Genomic DNA, 14,383 nt, shown 5'->3' with positions numbered 1-14,383 from the left:
ACTGGAAAACAAGGGAAAGAGCTACTGTAGCTTGGCTTTCTCCAAAGGTACAGTTACAACCAGTTCCTCTAAATCTCACTATTTAAGATGTGTCTTTTTTGTTTAAAGATAAATTGTGGTTTTACACTGGGTCATGTGTATATACCGCAGAAACAGATAGCCCGGTCAGACCATTTCCATTCCATTGCCTGGGAGAGATGATTTCCTTGCAGAGAAAGAGTCCGTACACAAATTGCCGTAAAACCACTGTACATGTATAACGGGAAATGGCAGGAAGATACTGTTACATTTACACCCCATTTCCAGTTGTTACGCTAAGGCTATGCTCAGGCAGATTTTAGCCCTGCATGAAAAACGCAGCCTTCTCATTCAGGGGAACCAATGCAGGGCTGTTTCTCTCATGACTGACTGCTAGCTGTTGCTTCATATGAGACAAAGTGGTAAAGGTATTCTCACCAAACTATCAAAGTCAAGCAAGAACGAGAACATGCAAGCTTCCTAAAATGTCAAACTAGTCCATTAACTTGTGATTTAACCATTGAGCAATCATCTAGTATTCACGAAATCATTTTCAAAACACTTTCCCTCCCACGATAACTACATAATTTGACACAAACCAGGTTTGTTTCATTATAGTCATAGTGTATTAATGCTATAATTCAATAGCCACTGTATATTTTTAAATCTGAGAGTCATTGAAAGTGTTAATATTTTGTAACAGGTTCAAATTTCATCTTTAGTGCCTGCTTTGTGGGTTGGGTAAACACCAGCTGAGACACATAAGATTAGGATGCAATGAGAGAATGGACAGGCCACTAAAAGAGCGGCCACAGAGGCTGATGCATATTGATGGATTACCAGTGCAGGCCGAGATAATATTTGTTGAGGCTGTGAGAGAATCTTTGTTTTCATAATTCATGGTGACCTGTCAACATGTCAAATTTGTTGGCAACAAATATGTCTCAGTTTTTCTGTCTGCATGCCTGTACATCTCTCACTTTTCTAACCCGTCTGGAATCCCAGCCTTTAATATCACGACAAACAGCCCGAGCAGATTTGACCAGGCCTAATTCTTTCCTAAAATGTAAAGTCAACTTAATTCATACTTAAGTGTGTGAGTTTGTTATCAGTGTCACACATTTCCTTATCCAAATATAAAACCTTTTAACTGTAACAATAACAGAGTATATTATATTACTTGAGTATATTCTTGTCTTGATCATGCATTCACAATGGGGCAGGTCATTACACTAGGTGCACACATTATGAATCAATTTATCATTTTTGGAAGTTTCATCAACAAGCAAAACAAATTCTCAGAGAACAGAACATTTCCATCTTGCTACAGACAAAAGTACAGAGCCCAACAGAAACATTAGAATGGCATAAAAAAAGAAATAACCCCATTTTTATAGTACAAAAATTGGCACAGTATTCTTTAACCAGTGTTGTTGTGGCATCCAGACTGATAGTTGTCGGAAAGCCCCCAGTTCACAAACCTATGAGCAGAAAACCCTGAGAGAGAAAAGACAGAAGAAGAGACAGGAAGACAGAGAGAGAGAGAGAGAGAGAGAGAGAGAGCGCAAAAGAGATGGAGAAATAGAGATGTTACAGTCATTAGTCATCCAGTGAGCAGGGGCTTTGATGGCCAAATGTGAAATTCAAGTGACAATCCACACAGGAACCATTGTCTGTGATGCATTATGTTGGTGCTTAATGAGCTATAGTGGCTATGTAGCACCCTTGTTTGGCTCTCATGGCAAGGGTATATGAAGTGTCTAATCTTGAATATGAACAAATAATGGTGAAAACAAAAACAGAAATGGAACAGAGCCACTCGCTTTCAGTCTAATCCTTTTAGTTTGAAGGCCTTCTCCACGGGTTTCTATGGTTACTCACTCTGTTTTCATCTGAAACTAGGGGTGATGACACATCGACGGCGCCAACAACCACGGGTTGCAGTCTGCCATTGGACTTACACAAATGTCTTTCTGAGACAGAGCTGCTCTGGTAATCTCACTGGTTGAGACATGCAAATCTCAATGGGCTTTGCCAAAACACTTTTTTTTTCTTTTCAAAAAAGTGAGTTAATCAGCTGGAAAACTGGAGAGAAAAAGAAGGATCTGTGGTTAAAAAAAAACAAAACAAAAACAAATAAGACAGCATAGAAACCTGCACAGTTTAGTGGTGCTGACAAGCGAATGATCCTGTTTTATATGTTGTATGTATAAACTAGACATTAGCATGTTTCCTATGGTGCACCAAAACACAGACTAACAATAAATCAAAAAAGGAAGGAAGGAAATTTATATATGAATGATGTAGGAAGAAATGAAAGCAAAATATTTTCTGGCTTCATTTGGTGTATAAGGTGCTATTAAAAAAAATCTTTATTTATACACACATTATTGATTGATTGGTTAAGGCAGTGGTCTTAAAATCAAATGGCCTTACAGCCACTGGCTGGTTTACTGCTTGAATATTCAGTAAAAGATTTTGCTTACAGCTGGAATTATTGCAGCTAAGACACAGTATGTTTTGGTACAGCCAAAATATTAATGTTGCACAGTTATGTGCAGCTTGCTAAATGTAAATGAAAGATCCAATCTTTATGCTCTGATTTTGCAGTGTTCTTACAAAATGATTACTTGTGGAAAATGTTTTTACATTTGTGCGAAGATGTAGCAATAAACTGGAAAGCTATCTGGTCTCTGGGCTGCTAGCTTGAGATCCCTGCTGTAGGCTAACTACCTAATTTAATAAAAAACAAATACTGCATGTCTCGATAACTATTAGCTAAATTGACAAGACATTTACTGTAGTTATTTATAGTCCCAAGAGGATGATCCCTAGTGATCATGGTGACTCTGGGGCCTTTCCTCTGTATTTAGTGACTGATATTCATGACCACTCAAAGACAGCTGCTAAATTCTGGTGAACCCCTGACCTGTCCTTCAACATCACCCAAAATATTCATATGTAGTGACATTTCAAGAGTTCAAAGTTCCTCAAACCACATAATGCAAGCCACTTACTCATCTGAGTCCTTTTTGCTCTCTTCTATGTAGGCAATGGACTCTGAGCGAAGCCTGTTGGTGACCTCATAGGTACGAAGGGTGACACCAAAGATGTCCTCATGGTAGCGGTTCTCATCCTAACAGAAGGGAGGTGAAGGTGAAGAGGGAGTGAGATAGATATTATTTAATGTTTGCAAGACAGGAAAGGAGCAAATACAAATTAGAAAGCATAGATAAATCTTAGAAGCACCTTTGTTGGGAAGGACCTTCTCCTGTAAAAGCATGCCTTGTAAAGGGGGAAGAGTGTTTAGAAGTGCTCGAGCTCTAAACTCCAATTTACGCTGAAGACTTTTTCCTTTGAAGGGTTCAACACCAGGTTTACAGCACATGGAACTATTGCTATGAAGGGTAAAAGGATACAGACTGATATTTAATCTAAGCACTACCAGGTGAGCACATGGTCAGTCATGTTTCAGTATGTAACTGCCTTTGTTTATTTGAATTGCAGGTTCAATATACTGACACTATTATAATATGTTTTATGTTAATTTTCTGTCTTTTCATGTGGTGTTGCATTATAATACGTGAGATTTTTCATTACATTTTCCCTTAAACATTTGCGTCTTTATTGCAGTTTTCACATTCACTAAACAATGCAGGACAACCACCTCTTCATTTGTATACCAGACACAAGTGTTAATAGTGGGCGTGCTGATGTGTGTCATTTATCTTTTTTAGCTTTTTTACTCTTGAATTCACAAATGAAAATAAGCCAGTGGGAAGTGCTTTTTAACCACTCATATTTATTTTAAGCACCCATATTTATGATATGAACAAGCTGCTCTGTAGAACCTCACCTGATCAACTGGGGTCAATTGCATTGCTCAAGTGCAGTTTGTAGAGATCGTCTTCCATTCACTGGTATCACAGCTCACCTAGTATTCAAACTAGTGGCCCTCTCTTTGCTGACACTACCAAGATTCTCAGTGATGGTCAATGGTCCAAGTCATGCTAACACAGTTTCCTTCTCTCTTACCCGAAGCTTGCTGATGAAGAAGCCAGCATCCTCCAGGCTCATGTTGCCCTGCTGCTTGATGATTTGCTGGATAGTCTTGAGAACATCTCCGGCCATCGTAACATCCCCACACACGTAGATGTGTCCCCCCTCCTCCCTCAGGCACTGGTACACCGTCTCTGACAGCTGCTCACGCAGTACATCCTGTACATATTTCTGAGAGAGGGTAGATGAATGAAAAGTGAAGAAGTCAAGTGTGCAAAAAGTAGGTAAGAAGACCACTGATAGGGAATAAAATAAAATTAAGTTCACTTGGCAAATTGAGAGATGAAAGACTTGCGCTGACGGACTAAATAAATATAGAGAATGAAAAATTATAGTCTGCATGTTCTGTTCTTTTTAACTCAGTTGCTGAACATTACCATCAGAACAGATGAAAGGAGAGGGAGAGACATGAGGGTTAGAGGTCTGCAAAAAACAAATAACTAGAATTACCACTTCACGCTTCTAGGCCCCTGACAACCACTCAAATTCATGAGAATGTGAGGTCAGATGTGAGGTCATTGACCGTGACCTTTGACTTTCAACCACCAAAATTGACCTGACCTGTTGCATTCACAAGAATTAGTCGGACATATGGCCAGACAACCCAAAAACATGCCTCTGGCTGTGGTTATTGCCGGTGCAAAGGCATAAAAATGTTGCCTGAAGGAAGTCTTATGGGGATATTTACTGAGGTTTTCTGGCTCATTTTTGGTGCTAAACATTGAAATTGTGTGCGTATACATTTCCTAAATAGTCACAATGGGGTTTCGCACCCGGGAGAAAAACAAGTATACGTTAGTTCTGTTATTACCGGTATGCTACCTGGCCAATCCATCGCAGGGCTAACACTTAGACGAACAACCACACACGCGCACTCCTATGGGCAATTTAGAGACACCAATCAACCTAAGCTGCATGTCTTTGGATTGTGGGAGGAAGCCGGAATACCCAGAGAGAACCCACGCAAGCACGGGGAGAACATGCAAACTCCACACAGAAAGGTCCCAGGTGGGGCCCGAACCCGGAACCTTCTCGCTGTGAGGCAACTGCGCTAACCACTGCGCCACCGTGCTGCCCCTTGCTACCTGACTATTTAGTAAATATTCCCCTTAAAATGTAAGCACATGATGTGAATTGTAATGAATGTACTCCAAATAAAACCACAGAGGTATGTCATTGCAGTCCAAAGAGAGCTGTGACAAGCTGACTCATCCACAGTTATGATCAGTGTAGTGAATTTACCTTTGGTTTGCCAGGTTCTCTGGAGTAGGCCGCGTAGAGCTCCTTGAACACTTCTTTATTTTTGGCCTGGATGGTCTCCTCCTTGTAGATGTGATCCATCTCAGACTGTCGACAACCAAATACCAGGATCATGGGGCCCGATTTTATCTCTAAAGATGACAGGCAGAGACACATAATCACTCTGAATGGAGATGTAAAACTTATAGTCTTCTCTTTTGGGCATTACAGTGTCCAAATCACTGACAATTCTCTTATTACTCAGAGGTGCATATGATAGCATTTTAAACCGAAGAATATATGAAGAAGCTTATAGTATCCTGGGTTTTTGCATAATCAGCCCTCAGATTAAAGATTTTCTTTGCAAGTTCATATGGAGCACTGCAAAGCCTTTCTATGAGATTGTGATAAATACATCTGTATGGAATGAGAAAAACCAAGACCAACCGTTGTGTTCAAGCTCATATAGTCTCTGTTGCCAGAAGCTTCTGAATGGGGCGATACCAGTTCCAGGTCCCACCAGGATACAAGGGGCTTGGTTGTCTTTGGGAAGTTGGAATGATGGTGCACTACAAGAAGGATAAAATAAATAATCAACAAAAATATGCTAAAAGTGAAAAGGTTGGTTTTTTTGTAACAGGTTAGTTTAGCTTGGCACAAATACCGGACCAGAGGGAAACAGCTAGCCCAGCTCTGGCCCAAAGTAAAATCATTTAACTCTTGACAAGAAAGCAAACTATCAAAACATGCCACGATAATGGCTTATCTGACTTTCTACAAAATTCCTTGGAAAAACAATGACAGCTACCTTCGGACAAAACACGGCACCATCTCCCCCTTCTCTATTCTGTTAAGCCATGATGAACACACTCCATGGTGGATAGGTCCTGCTCCACCTGAAAGGGATGAATACCAGGCAAGCACATTACCTTCTTCTCTTCCATCCACCTCCTACTCAATTTAAGTGCACAGACAGACAATCAGAAGAAGAGGTTTTCCTAGGCTAGGACCATTTCTCTAAAAGGAAATTACAGTAACTTAACTGTTGCTTATACAAACACAGTAACATGTTTGTACAAGTACTCTAAAATTAACAGTCACATTCAAACTTGAATAGGTAATGTAGTTTATATACTGTCAAACCAACTGGTATAACCACACTGTTTTTTCCTCACTTGTGTTTGTGTCCATATCTCTAAATAGAATCTGTCTAGAGATATTGAATCTTCCTGAGGTGTTTCTAAATCTACACTCCTTGTAATTAGAGCCTTGGTCTGGTTGCCCTATAAAGCAGACTGGCTTTTCAAGATAAGTTCCGCTCAATTTTTATTGAGCCTTCAGACGGCTTTCAAAGAAGCTGAGTTATTTGACTCTGAGTCTTTGTAGCAACCTTGAAAGAGCTACATCTCTATGCCTTTTATCCATGACAAAAACTGAACCAAAACAAATTATGTATATGTATACAGGATACATACTTTTATGAATAATAACTTACTGTTTGCTGGAAACCAAAAGTGGGGTAATTTTTTAGCATCTTTAGTGAGAAAGAAAATGGCCAAACAAAATCCCAGAAATCGAGCAGAGACCAATGTCAGAGGTCCACAAGCCTTATGCGAGTGCATTTACCCTTCTAGTCAGCAGAAAAGACCACAGCACCTGCAGCTACACAGCCTTAAAATCCTTGGAGAGATTTTAACTGATAGCCAGCTTGGGTAGAGCAGTTCTTGTACTGAAAGACTGTCTTTACAGGAGTAGCAGATCCTTACGTCTGGCACGGTAAGAGACCACGGCAACTGTGAGGTGGATCTCTCCTGGGTGCAGGTCGGGAGAGGAGCTGATTGAGTAGTATCGGGGCTGCAGCATAGGCAGCTGGGTGAGCAGCAGAGTGGACGGCATCTGAATGGAGGGGAACTCCTCCAGCACCTCCACCAGTGTCGGATTGTTGTACCACTTCCACTCCTCATACTCCTGCAAGCCCTATCAAGGAAAAAGGCAAGGTGTGATAAAAAGAAAAAACAGACAGATATTCTATATATTTACTTTCTAGCTTGTTGAATTGCTGTTGTTCTAATTAAGAAACCAAAGTAACTGCCAGAAGAACAGAAGAAACTACAGGATGGTTTCCTTTTTTAGATCTGTAAACATTTCTGACTCGAGAGCAGGAGGCAGCTACAAGCAGAGCCATTCACCATTCACTGCCCAACAGTTTTCGTGTGTCATCGCTGACATTTGGATGTGATGAATTTAGTGATCTGCTACCAAGCAAAAAATTTCTAATATGAATTAAACCTTTAGCAGTCAGAGTATTTTTGGGCATGGGATAGTTGAGAGACTAACGTAGTTTATTTGAGATAATGTTAATAAATTTGTACATAATGTTTATTTAATCAGCTCCTTCCATCGTGCCTTTGAAAACAACACAACAATAAGACAGACTTGACTGTTTTCTAATGCTTCTAATAACAATTGTCAAGAAAATCTTCAGAAAGAAAATAAGGATTAGAAAATTCTGCTATGGTCCTGAAATAAGATGGAAATTTAGCTCACACAAAAATAAATATGATCTGCTGTGCTGATTCTACTGCAGCTTCTTTTTCCTGAATTCAGAAGCCTTGCATCTTTTTCTTTTGCTCTGGTGACAATAATTCCATGTATGCGCATATGAGTCACTGCCCGGCCCCAGCCTCTTCCACACATTGACAAACATTAAGAGTGTATTGTGGGAGGCACTACAAGGGGGAACAGCTCTGGGTTAAAATGATCAACAGCTTAATTTGGCGCCAGCTCACTCCTGCTGTATGTATTTCCATCGGTGCAAAGTGCATCAAATCAGTTTCCAGACACAGGAAACTGTCTCCCATATTTTGATTACAAACATAAAGAGTGTGTTGGTTAATATTGAGCCTTAAACACATGGTTACTTTATATAGAACTGCGCTTTGACAAGCATTCTAATAAAAAGTGAATAAATGTCTGCAAATATTTGGACTGCAAATGGTAAAAGGGAGATATTTCTGGGTCTAGCCTATGTACATACATCATAAATCCCTTCTGTGCATGATCACAAGCCATGCTCAGCGCTCAGTGCAGCAGCAGCTCAATAATTCTAAAGGTCATTGTTACTGGTAACGCAAAAGACTAAGTGAATTTACCTTACTGAGGATCTCGAGATTCTTTTTGTGTTTGTCATTGGTTGCCAGAGCAGCAAACTGCTGCAGCAGCACAGGGCTCGGTGGAGTGGTGATGTCCAGGAAATACTGGAAGGCCTGGTAGATGGTGCAGGGAGGGATACGAGTCTCATTGGTCCAGTTACTGATTACACCTGCAGAAATGAAGACCGTTAAAGCAGCATGAATTCACATTTTATAGAAACAGTGAGAAGGCAGGAAGATTAAAAAGCCATCATTATAAATGCTTTATTTGTTAAGGTAAATTCTGATTAAGCACACACTGTGTTTAAGAAACACCTTGCTTCACAGTCGAAGTGAAAATCACACTTAAGTCACCCAGTGCCGCTGCAAATGTTTGCCAATATTATGCAGCTTCACTGAAAAATTTCTGGGCATGGATACCTCGCTAAAGTGTGACTTCATGGTGCCTGCTGCGGCAAGAGAGACTTATTCATGTTTTGATTTTGACATCCTGCCCAGATTTCAAACTGCACCCTTCCTAACTGCAAGTAGCTAAAGTAGCGTGACGTTGCTAAAAGCATCACTCACCTAGGGCAGTGTTCCTCTCCTCTAGGAATTCCACTTTGACAATTTGATTGACAGGTGGCGCATCCTCCAATTTATCTATGAGAGCTGTCACCAGGTCCTCGTGGTTGCCAGGGAAAATGCCCAGATGGTCGCCGGGCTGGTAGCTCAGGCTGTCGTGGTTGTTTGTGTGGAGCCGCACAAATATGGTGGAGCGACTGCAAAAGAAGTTGGAAATTTAGGCACCAACCCTGCACCATTTTCAGTCTGTTCCATTTAGTTCACACACCACAGTGAACAGAATGGTGTTAGACACAAGAAGAGTGGATTAGAACAATCAAACATTCTTTCACAAGTTTAGTTCCACAGATAAATATGTTACTATTTTTTTCCCGTCTGTGTGTGTCATCACATACTTACTTGGATTTGGGACCTTGTAAGTTTTGAGATTCTAGCATCTTTGCTGCATAAACCTTCTTCTTGTGAATACTGTACATAGCTGTAGGCAGACAGAAACAAAGACATCATATACATGGTATTTAGGGACTGGTTTTATGTTTATCTATAGACCTGTTCTGCTTTTATTAAAGGAACAGATTAACATTTTATTTCTTGCCAACAGTTACATGATAAGATCGATAAGATACCACTTGTGTCTGTACATTAATTACAAAGCTAGAGCCAGGCAGTGTTTAACTTAGCTTCCTCTAAATTGTTTCTGTTGATTAAAGAAATAAGATGCACATTTTGGAGATGCTTCTAGATGGATTTTGGAACTTCTGAGAGAGCCAGTGTGTTGGGTTCCCCCCTGCTTCCAAGCTTAGTGCTAAGCTCATCTAACTCTCAGCATAAAAGTGAATAAATGCACTCGACAAAATATCTGATTAAACATTTAGTGTATCTTTCTAAAATTTCATGCTTCACATAAAACAATTGTTTTAAACTGCCTTGCACTTTTCTTGAGATTGGTGAATGCCCAGTGTGCAATGCAGTAAATCAGCGCAGTGATTTGTTTTTATAAAAGGAAAACCGTTCTCATTTCATAAGTACACTTATCTGAACCTTATGGTGTCTAATCCAACAGTCCTGTAATAAAACCTCCCCTCATAGTGGTGATAATGTTCAGTTTGTATTGTTTTAAATAAGTGCTGATATAATTGTAGGACCATTTTTTGGGATGTAGTTTGTGGTGCTGTTGAATTGCATTGCATTACACTGACAGGTGTTTTTAATAATCATTTCTACCCCATGTTTATCGTGAAAGGCAGGATAAAAAACTGAAACATAATGGAACAGTTCAATACAAAGGCTCAGAAGGTCAAACAATGCTCAGATAATTATATTACTTATTTGGAAATACAATTCCTTTAAACTGTCTGTAGTTATCTTTCCAGTTGTTATTTCCTAATGCTGCCCAGGCTTAAGCCCACTTCACAACCTTTATTAAAGTGCTATAAAAAATTCATTCATGCAAATTATCAGGGGTCAACATCTTGTACTCAAGAGCTCTAGAGTAGAAAGGTCTTGATACCCCATTGCATTATCATTTTTTTTTTCCATGACAGAGCCACAGATCTCAGCTGCAGGTGACATAATGCCTGAGTCACCGGCCTAGATCAATAACCCAAGTGTCCCTCTGCAGATATCCTATGGTCATTTTGTTCTGCAATGCCTATTACCACTTATTTCCCCTTTAATATCAGGAACGTCACTGACAGTTGATGACTCAATTCCCACAGGATTATTTTTACCTTCTGTGAGGGCTGGTGCCTCAGCAGTATACGACAAGCGGAACTTGCTCTTCTTCCAGCTGCGGTCGTTGCTGATCAGGGAGTCATTGGCCTTCTCAATGTTCACATCATCGCCAACACAGAACACATCACAGGCAGCCTTGACATGTAATAGTGCAGACACAGGAAAGAACACAACCATCATTCAAAGCATCACTTCACACCTACTGTACAGTTGAGCATTATACACTAATAAAACATAAAGAATCTGGAAATTGATGTTTTGTACTCTGAGTAGAAGTGCCTCCCCCAGCTGAAGGCCATATGTGGCCCAACACCTTCAAAATGCTACCTTGACCACTGGGGTTGTTTTAAAGAGATGAGAGGGCTTCCTGATTTAATTTCTGTTGCACACTATTCACATGGAATCCAAGCCTTGAAAAGTAACCAACATACCGATGCTAACAAAAGCCAATAAGGGTTTGTGTGCTGCTCCCACTCCAAGCCCACCATACCATTATGATCAACAAAACTCAAAGCCCAAAGGGTCTTAGTCCAAGAAACGAACCTTAAAAACCTTCTTTGCCCAAGTTCTGAATGCCTCCTCCTGGCCACACAGTTCATCTCCTTCTCCCATGCGTAGGATGCGCTCTCCCCCCAGCTCTTCAAACAGCGTGTCAACAGCGTGGGCAAAGGCGCAGAAGTGTGGGTAGGCCCTGGAGCCAAGGCCAAACACTGAGAACCTAAAGAGAAACACACATGAAGAAGACAGAGATAGAGAAGCAGATAGTGTTGAAAAAGAAAAACACAAACATACACATTCGCAAACCACCACCACTGAGCCCACGTTACACACTTGCTCTGTCTTCCCTCTCAGGCAGCTCCAAACAGCTGACAACATGATGTAGATTGTATATATGAATACTTGTCTTCCTGTCTGGTTTTAGGTAGATGTAAACACGGCACAGATCACTTGTTTGAAAACAGCCAAGTCATCCTTGAGCTGCTATGCTGTGAAGCAGTCAGCCCACATCAGATTCAGTTTGGAGTACAATTTCTGTTGCCTCCGCCACATTAACAAACTGTTCGCTGTAATAAGGCTTGTCATCACAAAGGCAGTTTACATTCAAAAGAGTCCAGTTTTACAGAATATATTCCAAGTAAAGGAATAATAATTCAATTTCACAAATTTGAAAAAATACTGTTGTAAAGTACAATGGCTCGTTACAACGCTGGTAAAAGGATTTTTAAAAAAGTAAGTATTTTTTGCATTTTAAATCATTGTATTTATAAGGAGTGGCAGAGTGGTGCTGTGGTTAGCTCGGCTGCCTCACAATAAGAAGATTCCAGGTTCAAACCTCATGGCTGACCAGGGCCCTTCTATGCAGAGTTTGTATGCTCTCTGGGTGCATGTGTGGGTTTTCTCTGGATACTCCAGCTTCCTCCCACAGACCAATCACATGCAGGTTGGGCTGACTGGCCACTCTAAATTGCCCATAGGTGTGAGTGGTTGTGTGTCACTATACATCAGCCCTGTGATAGACCTGTGTACCCTGCCTCTCTCCCATTGTCAACTGTCAGAAGAAACTACAGGATGCCCCCACAACCCTCTTCAGGATAAGTGGCATAGATAATGGATGGCTTTATAATAAAACCGATTAGGAAAGTCGAGTGGCAAATGGTTGCAATCAGTGGTGATAATTAATGTTGTTAAAGTTTCTTTAAAAAAAAAAAAAGTCCCTTTACCTAATTATGCAATATTTTGCATTAGTTACCAGGCGAGGCAAACATTTTATTCACTTGTTTGATTACTTTTGTGTTTCCCACGTACAAAACAGTACGGCTTGTGCTGCCAAAAGGTTTTGTCGATAACCGTTTCCAAATGCAGGACAAGTATGTGGCTCTGATTTTTAAAGCAATCCCATTTATATTGAGCAGCTCCTGGACTTCATCACTTACACTCTTTTTCCTTTCCATGCCAAAAATGTAACAGTGAACAAGAAACCTACAAGTAATGACATTTTTAAAGCTAGCTTCTAGTTAACCCCCCCAAAATAATCCAAGAACCTGAATGAGCACAGTGAGTGGAAATTTCATTCTTGATTATTTAATATATCAACATTAGATGTGACCGACTGGGAAAATGTTTTTATCCCAATTAGTGATTTTGTGACTTGCAGCTCATAAGACATATACAAGTCTTGGCTAAAACTGGACCTAATTTGCCAGAAATTAAAATGTTTTAGGCAGTAATGTCACATATAAGTACAGTTTCAACAGCATATCAAAGACTATAACTTAAATGTAAAGCGGGTCCTAACTAATTTAGTTGACAATCAGATCTTTTTTCACCTGCAAATTATTAGATCATTTCTATTCTGGGATACTTATGCACCATCACAGAAAACCCCCATGATTTGATTTGATTTGATCTTGTTTACCTGACGTTGGCAAGGGGTCCGGTGCTCTCAAAGTTGATCTTGGTTTCTGGCTCATCACTGGAGGACTTGCGAGTGTCAGAGTAGGAGGACACACTGTTGAAACGAACCTTATAGCTCCTGTACAGGACGCAAAAGCAGAAAGGTGAGACACACACACACACACACACACACACGTTTGGAATTCAAAGGATGAGAAAGATGAAAACTGACCTGCACAAGTACAAACACAGAGAATAAACTCACTTTCTATCTTCTGTGTTGGATGTTGGATGACGCATCTCCATTAAGGCAGCTCCAAATTTCTGCAGCAAAGAAAGTTATTTATTTGTGTAACTGTCTTATGCTCAATTAAAGAGAAATGCTGAGTGTCTGCATATATACCTCTCCATTTTCAGGTGGATCACCATTGCCGAATGTGCTGGTCACCACTAACACCAGTGTCTCATGCTCCAGGTCCACCACATCATATTCATCCATTGACATGACCTGCAGACAAAAAGACCATAATGCTGAAGGAATCTTAGTCTCCATTTACATGGTTTAGTCTTTATCTCACTATTGTCTCCTAGACACACTCTCCACATGACAGATAACTTGAGCGTGGAAATTAGGGCTAAACACACAGCCGCTGGCAGAGGAGGAGGTTGTAATGACTACTCTGTCCTCGCCTCTAACGAGATGATAATATGCTGCTGCCGCACAACGAGTATCCATCCTGGATAACCCTCAACATGGTGGTGTTTGTTTGCCATAGGCTGCATAGAAAACTTGCTTTAGCCCCACTACAATGAAGACTTGCCCCAGGCATTCAAATCTACACATACCCATTCTCAGTGACACACACGTGCATGCATGAATCTCTTCTTGTATGATTGGTCACACTGGGGGAGAAAGAAAGGAAAAATAAGCTATGACCTCGAGGGAAAGCACAGAGTGAATGATTGAGAGCAGCATGATTTGCTTTTTTTGCTCTCGCTTTTCTGAAAACAGATTTGCACAGCCAGGGGTGCTTCAGGATCTTGTCTTAAACTACTGCACTGTTCAACGCTTCAGTGGCTGTAACCCGCAGCACTTCACCACATGAGAGAAAAGTCACTTTCTTCTTCTACGCTCTCATCGCTTGCATCTGCTTGGCTTTTTGAGCCATAGAGCGTGAGAGGTGTGTGTGTGTGGGGGGGTGGAGTGGGGTGGGGTGGGGTGG

The 14,383-nt window shown here is 40.7% G+C and overlaps 1 protein-coding gene across 1 annotated transcript in view; it reads right to left on the bottom strand.

The window, feature by feature from the left end:
- Positions 1–841: 841 nt before the first annotated feature.
- Positions 842–14,383, bottom strand: part of nos1 (nitric oxide synthase 1 (neuronal)) — a 40,935-nt gene continuing 27,393 nt past the window's right edge. Inside the window, exons 15-29 of the mRNA XM_020598228.1 lie at positions 13,564–13,668; positions 13,426–13,484; positions 13,183–13,299; positions 11,310–11,484; positions 10,763–10,901; positions 9,432–9,510; positions 9,036–9,229; positions 8,469–8,638; positions 7,083–7,293; positions 6,125–6,212; positions 5,764–5,885; positions 5,320–5,468; positions 4,054–4,248; positions 3,036–3,154; positions 842–1,515 (exon numbers count right to left, since the gene is read on the bottom strand). Of these exons, the coding sequence (XP_020453884.1) occupies positions 1,500–1,515; positions 3,036–3,154; positions 4,054–4,248; positions 5,320–5,468; positions 5,764–5,885; positions 6,125–6,212; positions 7,083–7,293; positions 8,469–8,638; positions 9,036–9,229; positions 9,432–9,510; positions 10,763–10,901; positions 11,310–11,484; positions 13,183–13,299; positions 13,426–13,484; positions 13,564–13,668 (1,938 nt within the window). The 3' untranslated portion in view covers positions 842–1,499. The remainder of the gene's footprint in view (positions 1,516–3,035; positions 3,155–4,053; positions 4,249–5,319; positions 5,469–5,763; positions 5,886–6,124; positions 6,213–7,082; positions 7,294–8,468; positions 8,639–9,035; positions 9,230–9,431; positions 9,511–10,762; positions 10,902–11,309; positions 11,485–13,182; positions 13,300–13,425; positions 13,485–13,563; positions 13,669–14,383) is intronic.

This window comes from Monopterus albus, unplaced genomic scaffold (genome assembly GCF_001952655.1).
Source record: "Monopterus albus unplaced genomic scaffold, M_albus_1.0 scaffold37.1, whole genome shotgun sequence".
NCBI lineage: Eukaryota > Metazoa > Chordata > Actinopteri > Synbranchiformes > Synbranchidae > Monopterus > Monopterus albus.
This window is presented reverse-complemented; position numbering and strand designations above follow the sequence as displayed.